At 32.5% G+C, this 21,244-nt stretch overlaps 1 protein-coding gene and 1 long non-coding RNA gene across 2 annotated transcripts; one reads left to right on the top strand and one right to left on the bottom strand.

The window, feature by feature from the left end:
• Nucleotides 1–1,097: 1,097 nt before the first annotated feature.
• LOC121225085 (organic cation/carnitine transporter 3) lies at nt 1,098–2,937 on the top strand. The gene has a single exon (XM_041108953.1). It carries the CDS (start codon nt 1,194–1,196, stop codon nt 2,748–2,750), a length of 1,557 nt encoding a protein of 518 aa, XP_040964887.1. The 5' UTR covers nt 1,098–1,193; the 3' UTR covers nt 2,751–2,937.
• A 16,390-nt stretch (nt 2,938–19,327) lies between these two features.
• On the bottom strand, nt 19,328–21,027 carry LOC107933430 (uncharacterized). The gene is made up of 4 exons (XR_001693624.2): nt 20,705–21,027; nt 19,701–19,795; nt 19,543–19,610; nt 19,328–19,455 (listed from the first exon to the last, which is right to left on the bottom strand). It is a non-coding gene; the product is annotated as an uncharacterized lncRNA (long non-coding RNA).
• Nucleotides 21,028–21,244: the final 217 nt, after the last annotated feature.

Raw genomic sequence — 21,244 nt, 5'->3', positions numbered from 1 at the left:
ATAGGACTTATATTGTTATGTTTGGACTTTGTTTTGTACCTTGGATTATGTTCTGACTATATAATTCTTATTGTATGTATGTTGAATTAAAATTATAAATAAATTAATATTATTAATTAAAAATAATATTAACAATTGTGCCTTATTGTCCCTATATGTTAAATTATATCATCAAAATTTCACTTTATACTAACACAAGAAAATTGTCGGTGTTTTTATACTAACAAGAACATTCATTGAAGTAAATACTGTCATTATATGTTCAATATAGCTGTAGTGATGAATAAGGCTATCACTATGTGTATGAGTATAGTAATAATGGGAATATACCTATATGAACATATGCTACTTTAGTGACGCTGTAATCGTTGACAAAAGTCTATAGCGACGGTTCGTAACTCTTTTGACCGTCGCTAAAAGTTTAATAAATCTATAACTATTGTGTTTTGGTTTTTAGTGACATCTTCTTGATGATATATTTGTGGAACATGATACATTAAAACTTATAAACTTGTAGGTGAAAGATGTAATATTGAGCAGCTACATATTTTCATTAGTTATGATATACATGTGATATATTCTCAGCTCTCTAGATCCAAAACAAAATTCCAAAAACTGGTGAGAATGTGACTTTTAATTCACGGCGTTAGAGCATTTATTGCCGCAATAATTAACCTGCCAAAGCCAAATCTATATTGCTATTGTTTGTATAGGAAATTAGTGTATGGACTTAATGCATATATATCTTTAAATCATATTTTTAAAACAATTTTATCGTTACCAACAAAATTAATTGAAATAAAATCCAACTCTACGTAAATGTCAAATTCTTGCTGCTTCATCGTCTACTCAATTATTTATTAGACATTATATGTAATCAGTAAATGAATCATATATGCGCTAATTGTATGTAACTTTTTTTTTGCAGGATGGGTAAACCAAATGATGCCTAATTTATTCGCCGTGTATGTAATGCTAACCCATGCTCTCTCTAATCTAAAGAGCTGATGTGGCTTGACGTGGCATACAGTCCTCAGCCCCCTAGTATAGGCTGTCTTTTTATATTTTATTGAAAGTTGTCAGTGTCAGCCCGTACGCCTCTATATAAATAGGGAGATATCCTAAAAGCAACACACGTCTTCTTATCATAAACTAATACACAGATACACTTGCTTCTCACTTTAGAACGGTGTATGGCCGATTCAACACCGCTTCTGTCTCACTGTGATAAACCGGCAGAACCAAAACGGCCGCCTCGATCCCTCGATGAGACCATCGAAGGCTGTATCGGAGACTTCGGGTGGTGGCAATTCTTGCAAGCAATACTCGTCTCTCTTGCTTGGGTCTTTGATGCTCAGCAAACCTTCATCAGTGTATTCACTGATGCTGAGCCATCCTGGCACTGCACCCAAGGCGGAGACGAGTCTGTTTGTAACGCTTTGTCCAACATTTGCGAGCTCCCTAAGAATTCATGGTCTTGGGATTGGCCTTCCCACACATCAATTATAGCGGAATGGGGCCTGGAATGTGCGCCTTCTTTCATCACTGGCCTCCCTGCTTCTGCTTTCTTCATGGGTTGCCTTGCAGGCGGACTTGCACTTGCAACGCTTGCTGACTCCACTCTTGGCCGCAAAAACATGCTTTTATTCTCATGTCTCATGATGTCTTTTTCTTCAATCTTCACCGTTTTTTCACCCAATATTTGGATCTATTCTGTCCTGAGATTCATTAACGGGTTTGGCCGCGCAACTGTTGGAACTTGTGCCCTCGTGTTATCAACCGAGCTAGTAGGAAAACGGTGGCGCGGCCAGGTCGGCGTTGTTGGTTTCTTTTGTTTTACTTTAGGTTTTCTTTCATTGCCGGTAATGGCATACGTAAATAGAGGTTCTTCATGGAGAACACTGTATCTGTGGATTTCGGTTCCAACAATTTTGTACTGTATATTAGTTCATTTCTTAGTTCATGAGTCCCCAAGATGGCTGTTCGTCCGAGGACGCAAAGAAGAAGCAGTGTTAACACTCAAGAGCATGGCTCAGGCTAATCAAAGTCCCATAACAATGAGCTTCTCCAATGTCCTAATCGAGCAGGAATCATGGAATGTAGATATTTACTCCACAATCAAGATACTGTTGAACAAGAGGTGGGCGGCAAAAAGGCTAGCGGCCGTGATGGTGGGAGGTTTTGGGATTGGGATGGTGTACTACGGCATGCCATTAGGACTTGGAAATCTATCCGTCAATCTCTATTTGGGCGTCACATTAAACGCCTTATCCGAGTTGCCAGCGTCACTCATTACATTCTTCCTTATAGGGAAAATGAAAAGGAAAGACTCATTGTTGGGTTTCACAATATTAAGCGGGGTGTGCAGCGTGTTGTGTGTGGTGGTGGGGAAGGTGTCGCCAAGTTTACAGATAGCAATGGAGCTGATATCCTTCTTCAGTGCCTGCTCGGCCTTCAACATGTCACTGATATACACATTAGAGCTGTTCCCGACATGCGTGAGGAACTCGGCAATATCAATGGTGAGGCAAGCACTGGTGTTTGGGGGGGTGTTCAGCCCACTGCTCGTGGCCGCTGGGAGGACAAATAACTTCATATCGTTCGGGGTATTCGGGTTGGTGATAGGAATTTGCGGGCTGCCGTTGGTGGGATTACCGGAGACTAGAGGTGGAACAATTTGTGATACAATGGATGAAGAAGAGCACAAACAAAATGAGAAGGCGGCCGCCGCAATTGCTACGTTAGCATAACTTAAGCTAGCTGTATCTGTCTAATCATTACAACTTGCCAATAATTGCATGCCTTTCTTGTGAAGGTTTTTTTTTTTTTTTCTTCTCTTTCTTTTAAATGTATTCTATGCCTTCATTGTTAGAAATCTCTTGAACGCGTTTTTCATCTTGGTTTGAATAAATGTAGTTTAAGGATTATTATTTTGTATACCCCTGTGTTTTTTTAATTATTTCCTTAAAAGTTAGACCCCTTTGTCTTTAGTAACAACATATATATATACAACAATAATTAATCTTATAAAAAAGGCAGTGATAGCGATAAGATTTGAGTGGTAGGCCTCAAAACGAAAAGGCTTACATTCATTGGTGTATGAGCAATAAAAGGACCAAATGAATCAACACCTTGCTCCAAACTGCTTGAAGAAAAGTGAAATTCTATTATGAAATTTAAAAAGTTAAATTCTTTAATTTGATCAATTTTAGCTTTATTTTTTGAATTTTAAAAATTTTACTCGACCAAACAATAAAAGTTAAATTTATTTGGTTAAATTCTACTATTAATCTTGTATAATGCGTAAACTTAGAGATTTAGCTCATATTCTCTAACTAAATCATTCTAACTCGCTATATTTTTTGAATTTCGAAATTTTAGTCTTAATGGAAACGACAGTTGTTAAATCTAGTAACTTATTTTTTATGAGTAATACGCGAAGATAGCAAGTTGACATGTGCAATAATATATTTGACGCATCAAATTTTAAAAATAACAACTCAGCTTAATGAATTTAATACTTGCCATTTGATCAAAACTAAAATTTTAAAATTCTAAAAGTATAGAGACTGAAAATGACTAAGTTAAAGTACAAGTACTAAATCTACAATTTATACAAAGTACATGATCTAATAGCATAATTTCACCAAATTAAAACAATGGGTCGAAGAGCATAAGTTTATTTGTTGTGAAAGAAATGGTCCCTGAAAAGATTCAAATTGGATTCCAGATAAGGAAGTGCAACAAAAGTGATATATGTTAATGAAGCAAATCCTATCCTCTCATCGAAACAACCAAAACCATTGTCCCCTCATTCATATAAACATGGGTAGGCGCATCCATGTGGACCGCATTATTGTCACACTAGTATATATATAACGTGAATCTGGCATTGCCTATGTATTAATTCAAGTCATCATCTTTTCTTGTGGTTGTGGGGGCTTAATGGAGATTAGTCTAGAATAAGCTAAATGGTTAGAATATAAAAGTGTTGGTAGGTGACTTGGTCCCCTAAAGATTTTTCAAGAAAGGTTTTTTTTTTCTTCGTCACTGATAAAAAACAGTAATATTTCTGATTGATCCTAATTACTATATGTAGCTAATAGAAAATAAGATAAATTTATAGTTGGCCCCTCTTAAAGTTTCTAGCCTAAAACGGTAGAATTTGATTTTCTTTTAAATGATAAATCCAGTAATTCAAAACTCATTAATTATTAATTTAATTGAAATCAATCAAATAAGTATCTTTATGCTAATTAATGTGATGTTGTTTTAGTTATTCAGTTCAATGTTTGTAATGATTAATTGTATTGGAAGCTAACAATTTTTTGACTTAATGGCAAAAACATGCGGTGTGGTACGAGAGTTTGGGTTTCAATACTTAGTAATCCCATCTCTACTCTCAATTATAAAAAATTAAAATGTATTTTTTGGTAGAAAATAACATCATAAAGCGATTACAAAAAACCACACATCTTAGGACTTATGAAAGCTCCTTTTATCAGTTAATAGAAGTCCTTGGACCGAAATTGGAAGTTCTTCAAAAATGACTAAACTCGGATGACCAGAAATCACAAGTCTTGTCATATGATCAGCAACTGTGTTTTGGGATCTAGGAACATGGCGAATGTGCACCTTCCATTCACTATTAAGGATACCATGAATCAAACGTAGCTTCACCATTCTGTTATTGACAGATTCACCAGCCAACAATGATTCCTTTAAAATATATTTATATTAATTATTAAATTAATAAAAATTATACCTTTTAACATAATTTACTTCTTTTTTAAGCATATATACTCTTTTGTTTTCCTTTTTTTAATAAATAAATAATTTATGTTTATTTTAATTAGACTAACATTCTTGTACTTAGTGGCTTTAATTCTTATTGATTTTTTTGAAAGCAACATAAATTATAAAATTAAAATTTTGTTTTATTATTATTATAAAAATATATTGTTATAATCTTAATATAATATATGTGGAGTTATACTTAAAATCGATATAATCATAATAAAGTTATTAATGGGTGAGTCTTTATGAATATGAAATCAGGAGAGCTGAATTAAGTGGAGGTAGATAGCAAGGAAGAATAAATGGTGAGTTTTGTCTGGAAAGCTGAACCACTGCACCATATAAAAAATCAATTTCGAGCCTTTAAGGGGCAGTAACAGCAGTTCTACATGTTGATATGACTGGCTGAAGCAATGGGATATGCCTCTGCATGCAATCATTCTGGAAATTGATGAATGCAGATAGTGATTTATCCAAGTACGTAGAGGAGCTGAGGCGAAAGAGGGCTAAATTTTTGTGACTAGTGTACCAACATGTTGGCTGCATATGCACTGGGGAAATTAGCTTCGAAGCTTCCTCTTCAAACCATTTGGTCGTCGGAATAAAGTTTTAGAGGGTCAACATGCAGTTTTATCATTAACTTTATAATTTTATTATTTTAAAGGGATTAGAACTGAAAATTTACCATTTAAGGCGGCCTTGCCCTAGTGCCGCCCCTGATCCCTGGGAGATTCACCAACTAGCCACGATGATGGCTATCAATTTATTATTAATACGATCGTTATCTTTTATTCGAAATAATAATATCATAACATTTGACTAGTGCAACAGGGGAATTTTATTTTTTATTTTTGGTTAATGATGCGGGGTGAGAGTATAGGAAGCTTCTCCAGAGTCCAGACCAATGATAAGCACCCGCTCAACCTCCCTCATCAAACTTTACCCTTAATTTTAGGCTCATCAAAACAATTTTCCAAAAATAAACTGTTGAATTTCTTTTTCAAGTTTAAATCATTTGTGTAAAATATTTTTTTCCTTTTTTAATTCATTTTTCGTGAAATAAATATAATATAAAGATATTTGTTACAAAATATTTTAATAATAAGATCATATTTTATAATAATTAATATCATATATAAATTTAATAATAAACAATCTTCGAGTAAAATTTAACTTAAATTACATATATTACATATATTACATATATGAGAGTCGATAGCAACAAATGATGTACATTTGGTTTACCGAATTTTTTATTACATTTTGTAATAGGATTCTATGAGAATGTAAGATTCATGTGTTTGGTTGATGGAATTTATTATTTCTACCTAAAAATAAATTTTATTTTCTTTAACAATTTTAGTCTACCATTTTTCATAAAATTATAATAACTTGAAAAAATTTCATTTTATTACACTTAATTTTTTCATTTGAATTTAATCACACAACAACGGACTACCAGTGACGGGTGTTTTTGCTTGGCATGTCATCTTTTTGTTATTAAAAAAATTATGGGCCCATTTAATAAGGAAAAATATTTGGTATTATGCTAGTTGAGTTTTCAATCTCAGATAAAAAGATTAATAAGGGTATAATAAAATATTTTTAAAAAAAACATGCGACAATTTTTAAGATTAATTGTACAATAAAAATATGTATAATTGGTAGTGTATTAAATCTTAACCCAATTAATAAACACTCCCCTAAACATAAATAAAAAATTAAAATAATTAGATTTAAATATAACAAGATAATACTCATGACCCTCAAAATATGTTAAATACAACTAATAGAAGAAATTATTTTAGAAGGCTTCAGTCATTGCACGAGTAATTTCTTTAGTTCAATTTTTTTTATATAACACGTTGATTATGAACTAACAAAGTTTATACTGAATCATTTACATTTTCTTCAACACCCAATTTATAATTATTGATCTGAAAAAAAAATGCAATAGAGAAGGTAAAGACCTTCAACATTCATTTCAATATATTTGATGACAAGTTTAAACTTTTAATTTTTATATTAAAAATAATTCTTAGTTTTAATTCATTTTATTTATGATATATTTGCTATTTTCGAATTGAATTATATTTAATTAAAAAAATATATTGAAAATGAATTATATTTTGGTTTTCAAAGGGTGAAAAGATTTTGGTTTTTAATTACAATTAATTTTTTTTTGTGTAAAAAAAGGATTAAATTGACTAATGTAAGAAGAACAAAGAGTAATTTTGTCTTAAATTTCAAATTCCGCACTGAATCTTAGATAACCTAAAAAAGAGGCTGTAATGAGATTAGACCTTATACTACAATATCTTGACACTACTTAGGAATCCAAGTATCTTAATCTTATTTCGGAATGTAACATTATAGGTAGTAATATAAGATTAGATCAGCCCAATGCCCCTTAGAGTTGGAAGGGATAAATGAAGTAAAGCATGATTTAAACAAGTAATAATATTTATATAATTAAAATATTCATATTTTATACCATAAAAAAATATTATTAAATATTTATAAATTGTAATATATATTTATTATTAAAGTGCTAATATAAATATTTTCCAATAATATTAATAATATTATTTATATAAAATTACATTATTAAATGTAAATAATTAAATATATATGTTTATAATATTGAACAGTATAATATTTTAAAAAAATAAAATTGATTATTAATATAATAATGTTAGGTTTGATTTAAATTAATTTTTATGTAAAATTACTCATAATGGAACTCTTTTCCGAAAAATGACTTATACTTATTAAAAGGATAAGTCAATTTGCAGGGATAATTTTTTTTTATTAACTTGTAAGTCATTAATTGTTTTCCATAGAACAAACTCAAAAATATATAAAATATTTTCTGTAAGTGAAACTGACGATGAATAAATTAAATTATAAATTTAATGGTAGGAAAAGTTTTAAAAGATAATTGTGCTTTTGGAGTTGAGAAATTACATTCATTAGATGTTTTGATTAAGGAAAATGGTTATCAATTATTAACCCACTTAAATCATGTGGATGTGGGTATTAAGTGATACCCATGGCATAGGCATAGCATGCGATTATAAAACTTATGACTGGTACGTCGTGGATCTTAGAGGCAGTTTTTATTTATTTATTTTGGAACTGATAAATAGTGGAGCATCGTATTTTGGGCACCTCCAAACAGCTGGCTCAATCCACATGATACATTCATAATAATATCATATCAATACATTCATCAAATCGGGAATAAGCCTGGAATATGCCCTCTCTACACATTCTTAGTCAAATAGCTTTTGATAGCGGTTTAAAATATTAATTATGTATATTGTGCTGGTGTACCATTAATTAATATTTTTGTTAGTATTGACATCTTTTTTTTTGTGAGTTAGTGGGTTATATATCTACATCAATCGAGACGTTCTTTAAACCCCGTGAATCTCTTTAAACTTTCCTTGAAATATGTGAGACAAAATCTTCGATTAAAATAATATGTTTCATTGAGAGTTTAAAACTAACTTCCCCTGTCACTATATACAAAACACAAAATGGAATTTACATTATTGATTGATAAACATCCAAAAATAAAAATAAATAGAAGAATGTAGCGCCGTTGCAGTTATGTTGTAAGTTAGAAGAAAAGGGCATGGTTAAGTATGAGCTGGAAAATAGGAAAGTGCAATATTGAGAAAGAAAAAGAAATGAAAATAGTAGGAGAATTAATTTACTAAATGATAACGTCCAAGATTGGAGATAGGCGAAAAGGAGAGGTTGAACTAAACAGATGAGTTGAAGAAGATCCTGGCCTTTGAATTTGCAAAATGCGAGGACTAAGAGAGAAAATGAATGACCTCTTTTCTACCTACACGCATTCAATTTCCTCCTCCTCACCACTCCCTATCATTTTAATTAAATCAATTCAAAAACAACTTTCAAACCATCTAACTTTCCCTTCTACAGCTTCTTCATCATTTTGAGAGTGAGAGCAAGGTGCTTCATTTCTTGTAACATAAAATGGGCCCTCAAAATTAGATCTTTCTCATCAGAATACCTCTGAACCAATCCTCTCCACTCATCTAAGCATCCATGTGAGGTTGTTGATTTCTTTTTTTTCTTAAGTGGTTCGAGGGTAATGTAGAATAGGGTAAGTGGGTGAAGATGGGATATGAACAGCAAATTCTCTCATTAAGCACAACCATTTGGTTTAATATGTATATTTAAGTATTTTATGTATATTTTAACTATTTTAATTAGATTAAGACCCATTTGGTTTCTAAAAAGCTTTTATGCTTTTATTCTCTATTTTCATTTTAAAAAATTTAAATATATATTTTATTTTTTAAATTGAAAAAGATGAAACAAAAGAATTGTTTTAAATAATGTAAATATGAATACATGTTTAGTATCTATTTTCTTATGATAGAAACATGAAAGATAAAATAATAATCAAAACTTCAATTATATAGATTTGAACTAAGGTAAGAGATTTCGTATTTAAAAGTTGTTAAAAAAATATTTGTGTTTATATTGGTTTGATTGGTTTGAAGTAGGGTCAATTTATTAATTAAATTAGGTAAACTACATTAGTAGTGACCCAACTATTAGTAAATTTCTTCTTTAGTCACCTAAGTAACATCTGCGTTATGACTCAGAACTAGGTACAGTGCTATGCTGGGTTAAGAATATTAGAGAATTTTTAGACACGAATAATATAGGAAATTTTAGTGTTAATATAAAAAGTAGTTAACGCCAATAGGAAATTAGAAAATGCTTTTAGATGAGGAAAATTAATTTTAGATATTGACTAAATTGTAGAAGAATAGAAAGTGTTGTGGCAAAAGTAGGAATTTAAAAGTTAGAAACAAAATACATGGAATTGGTGAGAAAAGAGGAAGGACCAGAAGTGAAATTTTACTTAAGTTAGATATGATTCATAAATTGTATTGTAGAAAAGATATAGGATAAAATGGTAATTAGATAAATGAGATAATTATAGAAACATAATTATTATGGGATGAAATTGTGTTAAATTGCCATTGGTGGACCAATTTGCAAAACTATTATTTTAATGATTAATAAAGAGATATTTTCATGGAATTCTGTAGAAATTTGAAGAAATATGAAAAGCATTCATCTGGAATGCAAACTGTCACCTTCAAAATCTCTCTATCCAAGCCTTTTCTTTTATTCCAAATAGGTCCTTCCACTATTTTTAAGTCATTTCAAGCTCAAATCCTTTAATTTCTTTGTTGTTTTCTTAGAAAATGCAATAGAGAAGACTAGTAGTCATCTTAATTCCATGAGAAGAGACTCCATAGATATGTTGAAGGAAAGATAAAATAAGAATTAGATTTTGATTTCAAGTGATTAAAGTAAGAGATGATGAAATCTTCATGAAATACATGTTTTCTTTAATAAGGTAATATATAAACGTTATTTGATTGTGGTTTTAACATGTAGATATTATATGTTTTTTTTATATGAGATTGAAGAAAAAGACAAGAAATGTGAGGCTCAAATTGAAGACAAAGGAAAAAAAGTGATCAAGGAGTAAGAAGAAGGAAAACACATCATCCAAGCCTTGGTTGTAAGTACTTAAATAATTTTACCTTGTTTGCCTTAAAGTTTAATCATCAACTATGTTAATTGAATAATTTAATTATTAGTATAAATTTTATATGTATAGTAATCCTTAATGAAAATTTATGTAAAAGATTTAAATTATAGTTTATGTTGTGAATTTGTAATGTTTATATTGAAAATTGAAAAAAGGGACTTAAATAGAAAAATGATAAAGTGGTGCTGTTATGTGCATTAATTATGAAGTAAATTTACAAGTTAAGTTGTATTTTGAAGAAAAGGACCAAACTGTGAGAATTGAAAAGTTATACTACATTTCTTGATTGAATAAATGCCATGGTTCAATAAAAATGAAGCCCATGTAGATGAGATTAGAACTATTAGGATATAGATGACATGCCATAAAGGAATATTAGCGCGCTTACTGTTCTGTTAAGCACCACAGTGCTCACTACTACGCAAATGCACTACGGTGCTCACTGCTATGTGAATGCACCTCAGTGCACTTTTGTATTTATTTTGTATATCTTAAGTGTTTAGTTTAGTCTACATTGGGCTACTATATGAAATATGAATTAAGAAACCGATAAAATGTCAAGGTAACACTACACCAAAACAGATTTTTAGCGGCGTTTTTTTAAGCCATTGGCGGCGCTTTTAGCGCCACTAAAAGTATTTGCGGCGCTTCCTAAAGCGCCACTAAAATTGCCACTAATGACAACGCCACAAATATTTGCGGCGTTTATTTTTAAAAGCGCCGCTAAAGAACATGTTCTTTAGCGGCTTTAGCGGCGCATTTTATACAAACGCCGCTAAAGAACATGTTCTTTAGCGGCGCTTTTTACACAAACGCCGTTAAAGAACATGTTCTTTAGCGGCGCTTCTAACACAAACACCGCTAAAGCTAATGTTCTTTAGCGGCGCTTTTTCACAAACGCCACTTTTTGTTTGGTTGTTTTAGCGGCGCTTTTTTAAAAAACGCCACTAATTTTGGGGTTTTTTAAAAATACCAAATTTTTTTTTCAACCCTCCTGTAGCAACAAATCAAAAGCAACTAAATCTAGACCAGCCAATAGCAATAAATTTATATAATATTTCAAATTAAACGAATAATATAATATTAATATCAATATTCTATTATTTTCACAAAAATGTCAAAATGATAAAAATATTTATACAATACACTATGACGACGGAGGTTGGGAGTGCTGAAACATCTTCATCATACTCTGAAGCTGTTGTTGGAGTTCGTCGTACTTTCTGTTCTGCTCTGCTTCTCTCGCTGCAGCCTCTGCTTCTCTGGATGCCGCATCAGCTTTATGTTGTCGCTGGAGTTCTTCATATTTCTTTTGAACCTCTGCTTCTCTCGCTGCCGCATCTGCTCTAAGTTGTAGCTGGAGTTCTTCATATTTCTTTTGAACCTCAACTGTGGTCGCTTGCATCTGAGCCATCTGGTCTTTTAACCTCTGAACTTCAGCTTGAGCCTGACTCCCCGAACGCATGTATTGCTGCGAGCTGGATCCAAAATATTGGGTTGGGCTAACAAAAGATCCTTGAAATCGAACCCGGCCATACCTTTCAGGACCCATAACTTCAGTAATAATCCGGTTATCAATGTCTTCAAGATGAACAGAACTATCACTAGAAGCAATCGCTTCGTACTCTGCCTTTTTATTATTTAGTTTCTCCTAATAAATAAATCGCATATTTAGGAACACAATATATATTAAAAAAACAAATGCAACACAAGTTAACAATAGTAGCATTACAAGCAATGAATTAAACTATTAGAAAATCGTATTAAGTAAACGTACAATTATTTCTGCAGCTTCAGGAGTCATAGGAGATCCATCTTTCTTCTTATGTGTAATCTCAAAAAGTTGAAGGCGTCCAACTTTTTGACCGGACGACCGTTCCTACAATACAGTAGTAAAAATATTATTTAATGGAAAGTAACACATATTTGACAGTATTAAAAAATTAAAAATACCTCAGCCTCAGCTATACAAGCAAAACTTTTCGACCCGGCTGTGTGCGTGAATTTTTGTTTCTCCCTGCTATTTTTTCCAACCCGTTCACGATCCTACGTTATGAAATTATTAGTACGTAAATAGTAAATACAATAAACCAAAATAATTACAAGAGTTTAGAAGTACATCATACCTCGCCTTTCTTCGAATGCCAAAATCTAACCGCATCTTCCCATTGGTACCTCAGCATACCCGGCGGGACATTTTGCAATTTCTCATCGAGGGTTGTTTTTACCTTATAATAATCTCTCTTTAAAGTACTTTTATGGTCTCTCCATCTTTTTCCCAATGCCTTCTTTACATAGGCATCCGAGACCTCTAAGGCAAACCTCGCCTACAAAGAACACAAGTTAAGAAAGTAAATATAAGTGAAACTAATTCCCAAGTATTACAGATGACATTAACGTTTTGTTACCTTAATATTATCGAGGGCTTGATTTTTGTTACTATCGGGCATTTGATGCCATGAGTCGTAGTTGATAGGCAACATATTCGCATTTCGTGCTAAAATGCCCATGTATCCTGCTAATAGTCGAGCTTCTGTTCCAACAGGCTGACCAAAACTATTTCTGCATACTTTGACACGCTCGACTGGATCTAACTCGTACAACTCGCTAAGTAGCGTACGACCTCGACCTCTGCGCATCCTACCATTTTCAGCTGAAAAATGGTATATTATAATATAAGATTTTGAAAAATAAACCAATTACAAGTCAACACGTATGTAAATTAAATGTAAAATTACTTTGAACTTCTGTAGGATCCTCAGGTATAATCGGAACATTCGAAGATCCAATTCCTGTTTGTTCTTCACTATTTATTTCTGCCGAGTTTGGAGCACTTTGAACAATGCCTACCTCCGCATTTTTCTTCTGGGCATTTTGAACTGCAATACATATAAAATAGTTGAAAACTTAGTAACTAATTACAACAGTAACAGCGAATATCAAATAGTCGAAATATATAATAAGACCAAGATTTAAATTATGATATACATATAATTAAACAATCGTATATTCTTACTACATCATTATTCGTAAATATCTTCATCTGCATCCTGGCGAACCCATTGAAATTGCGTACTAGTACTAGGGATATTTTCGTTTAAGTGTTGTTCTGGAAAGGGCACAGTTTCTGATCTATCATCGATATTATCTCTACTTCCACTGCCCATATCAAACAAGTCTCTAGGGATGTTACGAAGTACAACGTACCAACACTCGTTGGTTGGATCTTTTGAGTAAAAAACTTGTCTGACTTGAGATGAGAATACATACGACTCATCTATCAGTTGTTGTCCTATGTGAATCAGTCCAGCGAAGTTGACCATTGTAAAACCAAATTGATCTTGCTTAATTCCACGAGCAGTATTAACATCGGCCCAATCACCTCGAAATAAGACAACTTTCCATTTGCCGTAGTAATCTAACTCAATTATGTCAGTAAGAAGTCCGAAATATTCCACATTTCCCTGGACAGGATTATTGTCCCTAGCACTAGCATAACTTGTAATTGAGGAATTAACAACTATTCCACAATTTTGCGTTCTCCTCAATCTCTCGCGATATTTTGTATGAAATCTGAATCCGTTGATGAGGAACGCACTATATCTTTTAACCACTCGATTTGGACCTTGGGAAAGCCATTTAACTTCGTCATTCACATTCTTCCCACTCCAAACCTATTGAATGGAAAGTAAACTGAGTAATTAAAAATGTAATGAGAAAACTTTATTATTTTTAAATGAAGCTCCAATTACATACCGTTTGGCTTAACCATTCATGAAAACTTTCAGTGAACAACTTATTGATATCTCGATGTTGTGTTCTTCGGGAGCGCGAACGAGATCTCAATATTTGTTTGTACTCACTATGTTAAAAATGTTCACTTTGTTAGAATATAAACAATTTTGGATTGATGAATATTTATCAAATTTCTACAACTTACTTCCGTAATGGTTCCATTGATTCATGGTGAAACAGAACATATCGATATGCTTGTACCCACGATAAATCATCTAATTCTGCAATATCAACTTTGCCGATTGGTTCTCCAAAACTTTGGAACAGATAAGAATCGGCAGAGTTATGTTCCGTGAGTCCAGCATTTCTACTTGGTCTGTTCAACCTTGTTTCAACATCTTCCAAATATCTTGAACAGAAGGTCATACATTCTTCTGCCAAGTAGCCTTCAGCAATCGATCCTTCTGGACAACGCTTGTTGCGGCAATAAGACTTTAGTTTGGATAGGAACCTAAAAACAATATATAAATTATCAAAAGTTGTAACTAAAACAACTTTAGGTGAATGAGGAAAAATTTTAAAAATAAATTAACACCTTTCTATGGTATACATCCATCGATAGAAAACGGGTCCGCCAAGAATTGCTTCATGCGGGAGATGGATTATCAAGTGAACCATAATAGTGAAGAAAGAAGGTGGGAAGATTTTCTCCAAGTTGCATAAAGTCAAAGCAGCTCGATCTTGTACCTTCTGAAGTTCTTGAACATCCAAAACTTTGCCACAAATGGCTTTCATTATATTGGACAGTTCAATTATACAAGACGTTACCTTCTTCGACATACAACATCGTAGAGCAACTGGCAGTAAATCTTGCATCAAGATGTGATAGTTATGTGATTTTAGCGAATATAATCTTCGATCTTTAACACTAACACATCGAGATATATTTGATGCATACGCATCTGAAACCTTTATATCCTTCAACACCGTGCAAAACACGTCTTTTTCCGTCTTCGACATTGAAAAAATAGAAGGCGGCAACCGATATTTCCCATTCGGGAGTGGATTGGGATAAAGATCAGGTCAGATTCTCATTTGGACTAAATCAAGTCGACTCTGAAGATTGTCTTTTGATTTTTCGTCGACGTTCAAAATTGTACCCACAATGTTCTCGCAGACATTTTTCTCAATGTGCATAACATCAAGATTGTGTCGTAAAAGGTGAAGCTCCCAATAAGGCAACTCAAAAAAAATACTTCTTTTTTTCCACAAGTCCGCCTCATTGGGATTGTCCTCTTCGTCAGAGCTTTCATCAGCTTCATCATTTGATCTTCTGTTTCTCTGTGTGTTTGGCGGTTGGTTCATCTTTCCATATATAAAATTCATATCTTCCAACATGAACAAGATTTCAAAGCCACTGGTCTAGGAAGGAGCTTCTCTGAACTCTTCAGTGCCGTCAAATACAGAACTCTGAAATCTAAATCTATGATTTTTCGGTAACCATCGACGATGCCCCATGTAAGAAAACTTCTTCCCATTGTACAACCATTGCGAACATGTTTGTGCAGCACAACAAGGACACGCATAACGACCCTTGGTACTCCAACCAGATAAATTGGCATAAGCGGGAAAGTCATTAATGGTCCACATCAAAGCCGTACGTAAATTAAAGTTCTCCTTTCTCACCACATCATATGTCTCGACACCAGCCCATAATTGTTTTAACTCTTCAATAAGTGGCTGTAAATAAATGTCGATATCATTCCCGGGCCCTTTCTCACCAGGGATAATCATAGATAAGATAAGGGAAGATTGCTTCATGCAAATCCACGGAGGCAGATTATAAGGAACAAGCACTACTGGCCAAGTACTGTACGCAGTGCTCATGATCTTGAAAGGATTAAATCCATCATATGCTAGCCCAAGCCTCACACTCCTAGGATCGCTTGCAAAGCCTGGAAATTTATTGTCAAATGATTTCCAAGCTAAAGAATCTGCCGGATGCCTTAGTAATCCATCATCGGTTCGTCCATCATGGTGCCACGTCATTGACTCCGCTGTCTTGGACGACATGAATAACCTTTGAAGCCTTGGTATCAGGGGAAAATACCGCAAAATCTTGACTGGCTTCTTTCTCGACTGTGCACCATTTTCATCGTCCTTCCCATCTTCTGTGTTTCTACTAATCCAACGGGATTGGCCGCATACATGACAGCACTGTTGGTCATTTCTCTCGCCCCAATACAACATACAGTCATTTTGGCAACTATGGATTTTGTTGTACCCAAGGCCTAAATCTTTTATCATTTTCTTCATGTCTTTGCATGACTGAGGGATTTTTGCAAACGGAAACATTTCTCGTAAAAACTCTAACAGCATTGTCAACGAGTTTCCGGTCCACCCTCCCAAACATTTTAACTGAAAAAGACGAACAGAGAAAGACATTTTTGAAAATTTTGATCCCTCATACAGTTCTTCGGTCATGTCATTAAGTAGCGCGTAGAACTTCGCCGCTTCGTCATTCGGCTCTTCATGAGGTACACTACTTCCCGATTCGGTAAAAGCATTTCTCCCAATATTACAATCCTCGGAAGTCACAAAGTCCGCTGGGAACGACTGGACACCATGATTGTGCATATTAAATGCATCCCGCAACATACCTTCCATGTCATCCCCTCTATCAAACTGATGGTAAGCAGTACCAGAATAAGACACATCCATTCTTGAAGAGGAAGTACTAGGCGGACATTCTCCATGAAATAACCATTGTTTATAACCCCGAATAAACCCATCAACAATTAGATGCTCGTATACAACCTCACGATAATGCCAGTTTATGTTGACACACTTCTTACAGGGGCAAAGAATCATGTTCTCTTGGCTTGCATATTGAAATGCAAAATTTAGAAAATACTGTACTCCATTTCGATAGTCGTTGCTAACCCTTGACAAATTCATCCAAGACCGGTCCATTTCTTAATTCTTGAAGTCTGACGTTGACAAGAATTTGCACGGGTAAGTTACTTAATTTATGTAAGTTATGTAAGTTATTTAATTTATATAGGTTATGTAAGTTATGTAACCCATTGAAATTTATGTAGGTTATGTAAGTTATGTAAGTTATTTAATTTATGCAAGTTTATGTAAGTTATGTAAGTTACTTAATTTATGTAAGTCATGTAAGTTATTTAATTTATGTACGTTATGTAAGTTATGTAAGTTATTTAATTTATGCAAGTTTATGTAAGTTATGTAAGTTATTTAATTTATGCAAGTTTATGTAAGTTATGTAAGTTATGTAGGTTATGTAAGTTATGTAAGTTATTTTATTTATGTAGGTGCTCATGGGTCGGGCCGGGCCGGGTTCGTGCCGGGCCCATAAAAAAATTTTGGCCTGGATCCTAGGCCCGGGCCCGGCCCAAAATATGGGCCTAAGATTTTGCCCAGGCCCGGCCCGGGAAAAAAATCATAAGCCCATTTTATTTTAAAAATTTTTAAAAATTTTAAAAAGTGTTTTAAAAATATTTTAAAATTAAAAAAAATTAAAAAAGTATTTTAAAAATATTTTAAAATTAAAAAAAATTAAAAAAAATTAAAAAAAGTATTTTAAAAATATTTTAAAATTTAAAAAAAATTTAAAAAGTATGTAAAAAATATTTTAAAATTAAAAAAATAACTATATTTATTAGGCCCGGGCCGAAAAAGTGGTGCCCGAGGCCCGGCCCGTTTTCTAAACGGGCCTTGTTTTTTTGCCCAAGCCCATATTTCGGGCCTATATTTTTACCCAAACCCTCCCATATTTCGGGCGGGCCATCGGGCCGGGCCGGGCCGTCCGGCCCATGAGCACCTCTAATGTAGGTTATGTAAGTTATGTAAGTTACTTAATTTACGTAAGTTACGTAGGTTATGTAAGTTATGTAAGTTCCGTAAAGTTACTTAATTTATGTAAGTTATGTAGGTTATGTAAGTTATTTAATTTATGCAAGTTATTTAATTTATGCAAGTTTATGTAAGTTATGTAAGTTACTTAATTTACGTAAGTTATGTAGGTTATGTAAGTTATGTAAGTTCCGTAAAGTTACTTAATTTATGTAAGTTATGTAGGTTATGTAAGTTATGTAAGTTATTTAATTTATGCAAGTTATTTAATTTATGCAAGTTTATGTAAGTTATTTAATTTATGTAAGTTATGTAAGTTATTGTTTTTGTGTGTTATGCGTAGAACTTTTTTAATTTATGTAGGTTATGTATTGTTATATAAGTTATTATGTAGGTTATCATGTAAGTTTTTGTAAGTTATTATGTACGATACTATGTAAGTTAGGATATTATGTAGGATATATAATTTTAAAATTATATGTATTAAAACTATATATAAATATTAATAAGTTATGTAGAACCAAGTATTATATATTTAAATTTTGTAAATTATGAATTATGTAAATTATGTAAAATACGTAAGTTATGAAATTTGAACTTTAAAAAAATATTTTAAAAAATTCGTGATTAAAATAAATTAAAATATTTAAAATATAACTTTAAATAAAATTTATTTAATTAGGTAAATAAAAATAAAAGAGAACAAACCAAAATATATTTTTGGAAATGAAATAGTTGACAAATGGATTTTGGAAATGAAATAGTTGACAAATGGAAGAAGATTTAAACAGGGTATCATAATCGATATGAATGAAAGTTAAATGTGAAAAGAAATTAGATTAGAAAAGGATACTCCCAATTTTATACAATTATGTAATTTAATTATTTATTTAATTTGGGTCATACGAATCCTATGCAGTAATCGATGCTGTAATTAACGGCAATGCTGATGGCAGGGCACATGAAAACATTATATTTAGATTTCTTTAGTAAAAGTATCATCAATTAGTCCTTATACATTAATATACAAAATCTATACAAAATCAAATCAAATATTCCACATTATACTACTGTCTAAATTTGCTCCATTATCTGAGACATTTTTTCCCAAAATATTTATGGTATTTGGGTGAATTAAATAAATGTGCATTCTTTCCTTAAATAAATTAAATAGAGACTTGTAATAGATGAATGATTATATATTAAAAAAGAAGCGGCAGTAGCAGCATGCACCACCATAATACCACCATATCAATTAGTCCAAATAATTGAAAGGAAATCCAACAATTAAATCTATACATAATCAGAGCCCCAAAAGATTAAATTTTCAGAAATCATCATGATAAAACTATTATTGATTAGAATTTTGAACTAAAAGGTACCTTAATAATTTCAACACCCTGGACTACTCCACTCTCACTGGCAAACAGAGGCTACAGTCAGAAAAATGGTATTTGTTGAGTAATTTAAAGGGAAAATGCATATAAATAAGCAAATAAATTTTGCAACGAATCGTGTACCTGCCCAAGCAATATTAATTCAGGTGTATTCGGTTGCACCAAATATTAATTCAGGTGCTCGATAGTACCTAGAACAGATGTAAGATTATACGATTAGCACATGAAAATATTATGTAAGTCAGTTGAACCAAATATAAAAACTTTATTAATATCACTACCATTCCACAATTCGAAGATTAAATGCCAGCTTCAGTTGAACCAATATAGTTGCAGGAGGAGCAGGAAGCAGTAACTGATTAAATGCAGCAGAGGGCTGCCGACAAGTATTAACAAGTCAGAATATATACAAGAATACAAAAAATATTATAGAGGATAAAACTTAGTCAAATCTAAGGGTAGAAAACTACTAAGATAAAACTTAGTCAAACGAAAATAGTATTTGTTTTCGGTAGTTCGGTGCATAAACAACTGCAACTTCAATAATAATTCCCATTAACATATAAAATAGACATACGAATGCCTCTAGTTTTATGATATACTTAGACCTACACATGGTAAATAACAATAACCAATAACAAATAAACAGTTTTACGATTTCCAAAATACAAAATACAATTAGAATATATAAACAGGAGTTTTTAAAAGATGGAATCCAAATTCATAGTTTATCATTATGCCAACCCAAAGCCGCACTCCTGCAGTAACTGTTGACTGTTCTTTTTTATAAATAGAACCAACAATTTCCTTAAACATCAGCAAAATATTTACATTAAAGCAGAAAGCAAGGCACCATGCTACAACTTACTTGAACCTTTCTTACTTGTCATTTTACCGAAAATGAAATATAAGAGGTTTGACTTTTGTCCACAGATGCTTAGAAGTGTTTCTAAGGTGTTTTTAAAATTTAAAAAAATCAAATTACAATTCAATTTTTAAATCGTAAAAGTATTAGGTTTTTGATAAAATTTACTCAAAATTGATATGCGGCTTAACCTGCTCTAAACTTATAATATTAGATGAACTATATTTTTCATTGCAATAAAAATAAACTTTTACACAAATGGATTGTTGTAGATAATAATTTAATTAAGTACAACATTTAACTAATTAACTGCAACCAATATTTATAACAGAGAAGGGATTATTATAATGATAATACTAATTCAACAAAAAATTAAATTAAAATTCTATACTACCAGGAAAAAGAAGGAAGAACACTTACACCCCAAAATCGAGAATAAGCAAGGGGTCGAATGCAAGAACCAAAATAGAGTAACGGCGTTGTTCCTGTCTTGTATGCGACGCAGTTCCAACACCTTCGGGTTAAAGATTCGAGCTTTACGGCGGATTGGAAGATTTAAATTTTGAAAGGAAACAGTGTCGGTTTGGGAGAAAATGGAAGTAGCATGGACGAACCAGATGAGAAATAATGGGATTTGGGGAATTGGGGGTTTGGATCACAATGGGATTGCAAGTTTCGGGATTGGGGAAAAAAAATTTGGGGAAGAATAACCTAGGGAAATTTAGGGGAAACAGCGAAAGGAAATGGGGGAAATTTTGTCGATCGGGTAAATTTGAATTGGGGGACAAAGTAAAGGAATTCGGGGTTAATAAAACGACGACATTTAGGTTAGTATAATTAAATTTTGTGGCGTTTCTTAAAAAGCGCCACTAAAGCATAAGAAAAACGGCACCGTTTGGGAAACTATTAAAACCTATTTGTGGCGTTTTCTGCTAAAGCGCCACTAAAGCATAGTCCTTT

Source organism: Gossypium hirsutum, chromosome D13, assembly GCF_007990345.1.
Source record: "Gossypium hirsutum isolate 1008001.06 chromosome D13, Gossypium_hirsutum_v2.1, whole genome shotgun sequence".
Lineage (NCBI taxonomy): Eukaryota > Viridiplantae > Streptophyta > Magnoliopsida > Malvales > Malvaceae > Gossypium > Gossypium hirsutum.
This window is presented reverse-complemented; position numbering and strand designations above follow the sequence as displayed.

Bases quoted from the DNA above. Each gene is read 5' to 3' on its own strand.
- LOC121225085 (XM_041108953.1), top strand. From the start codon at position 1,194: ATGGCCGATTCAACACCGCTTCTGTCTCACTGTGATAAACCGGCAGAA.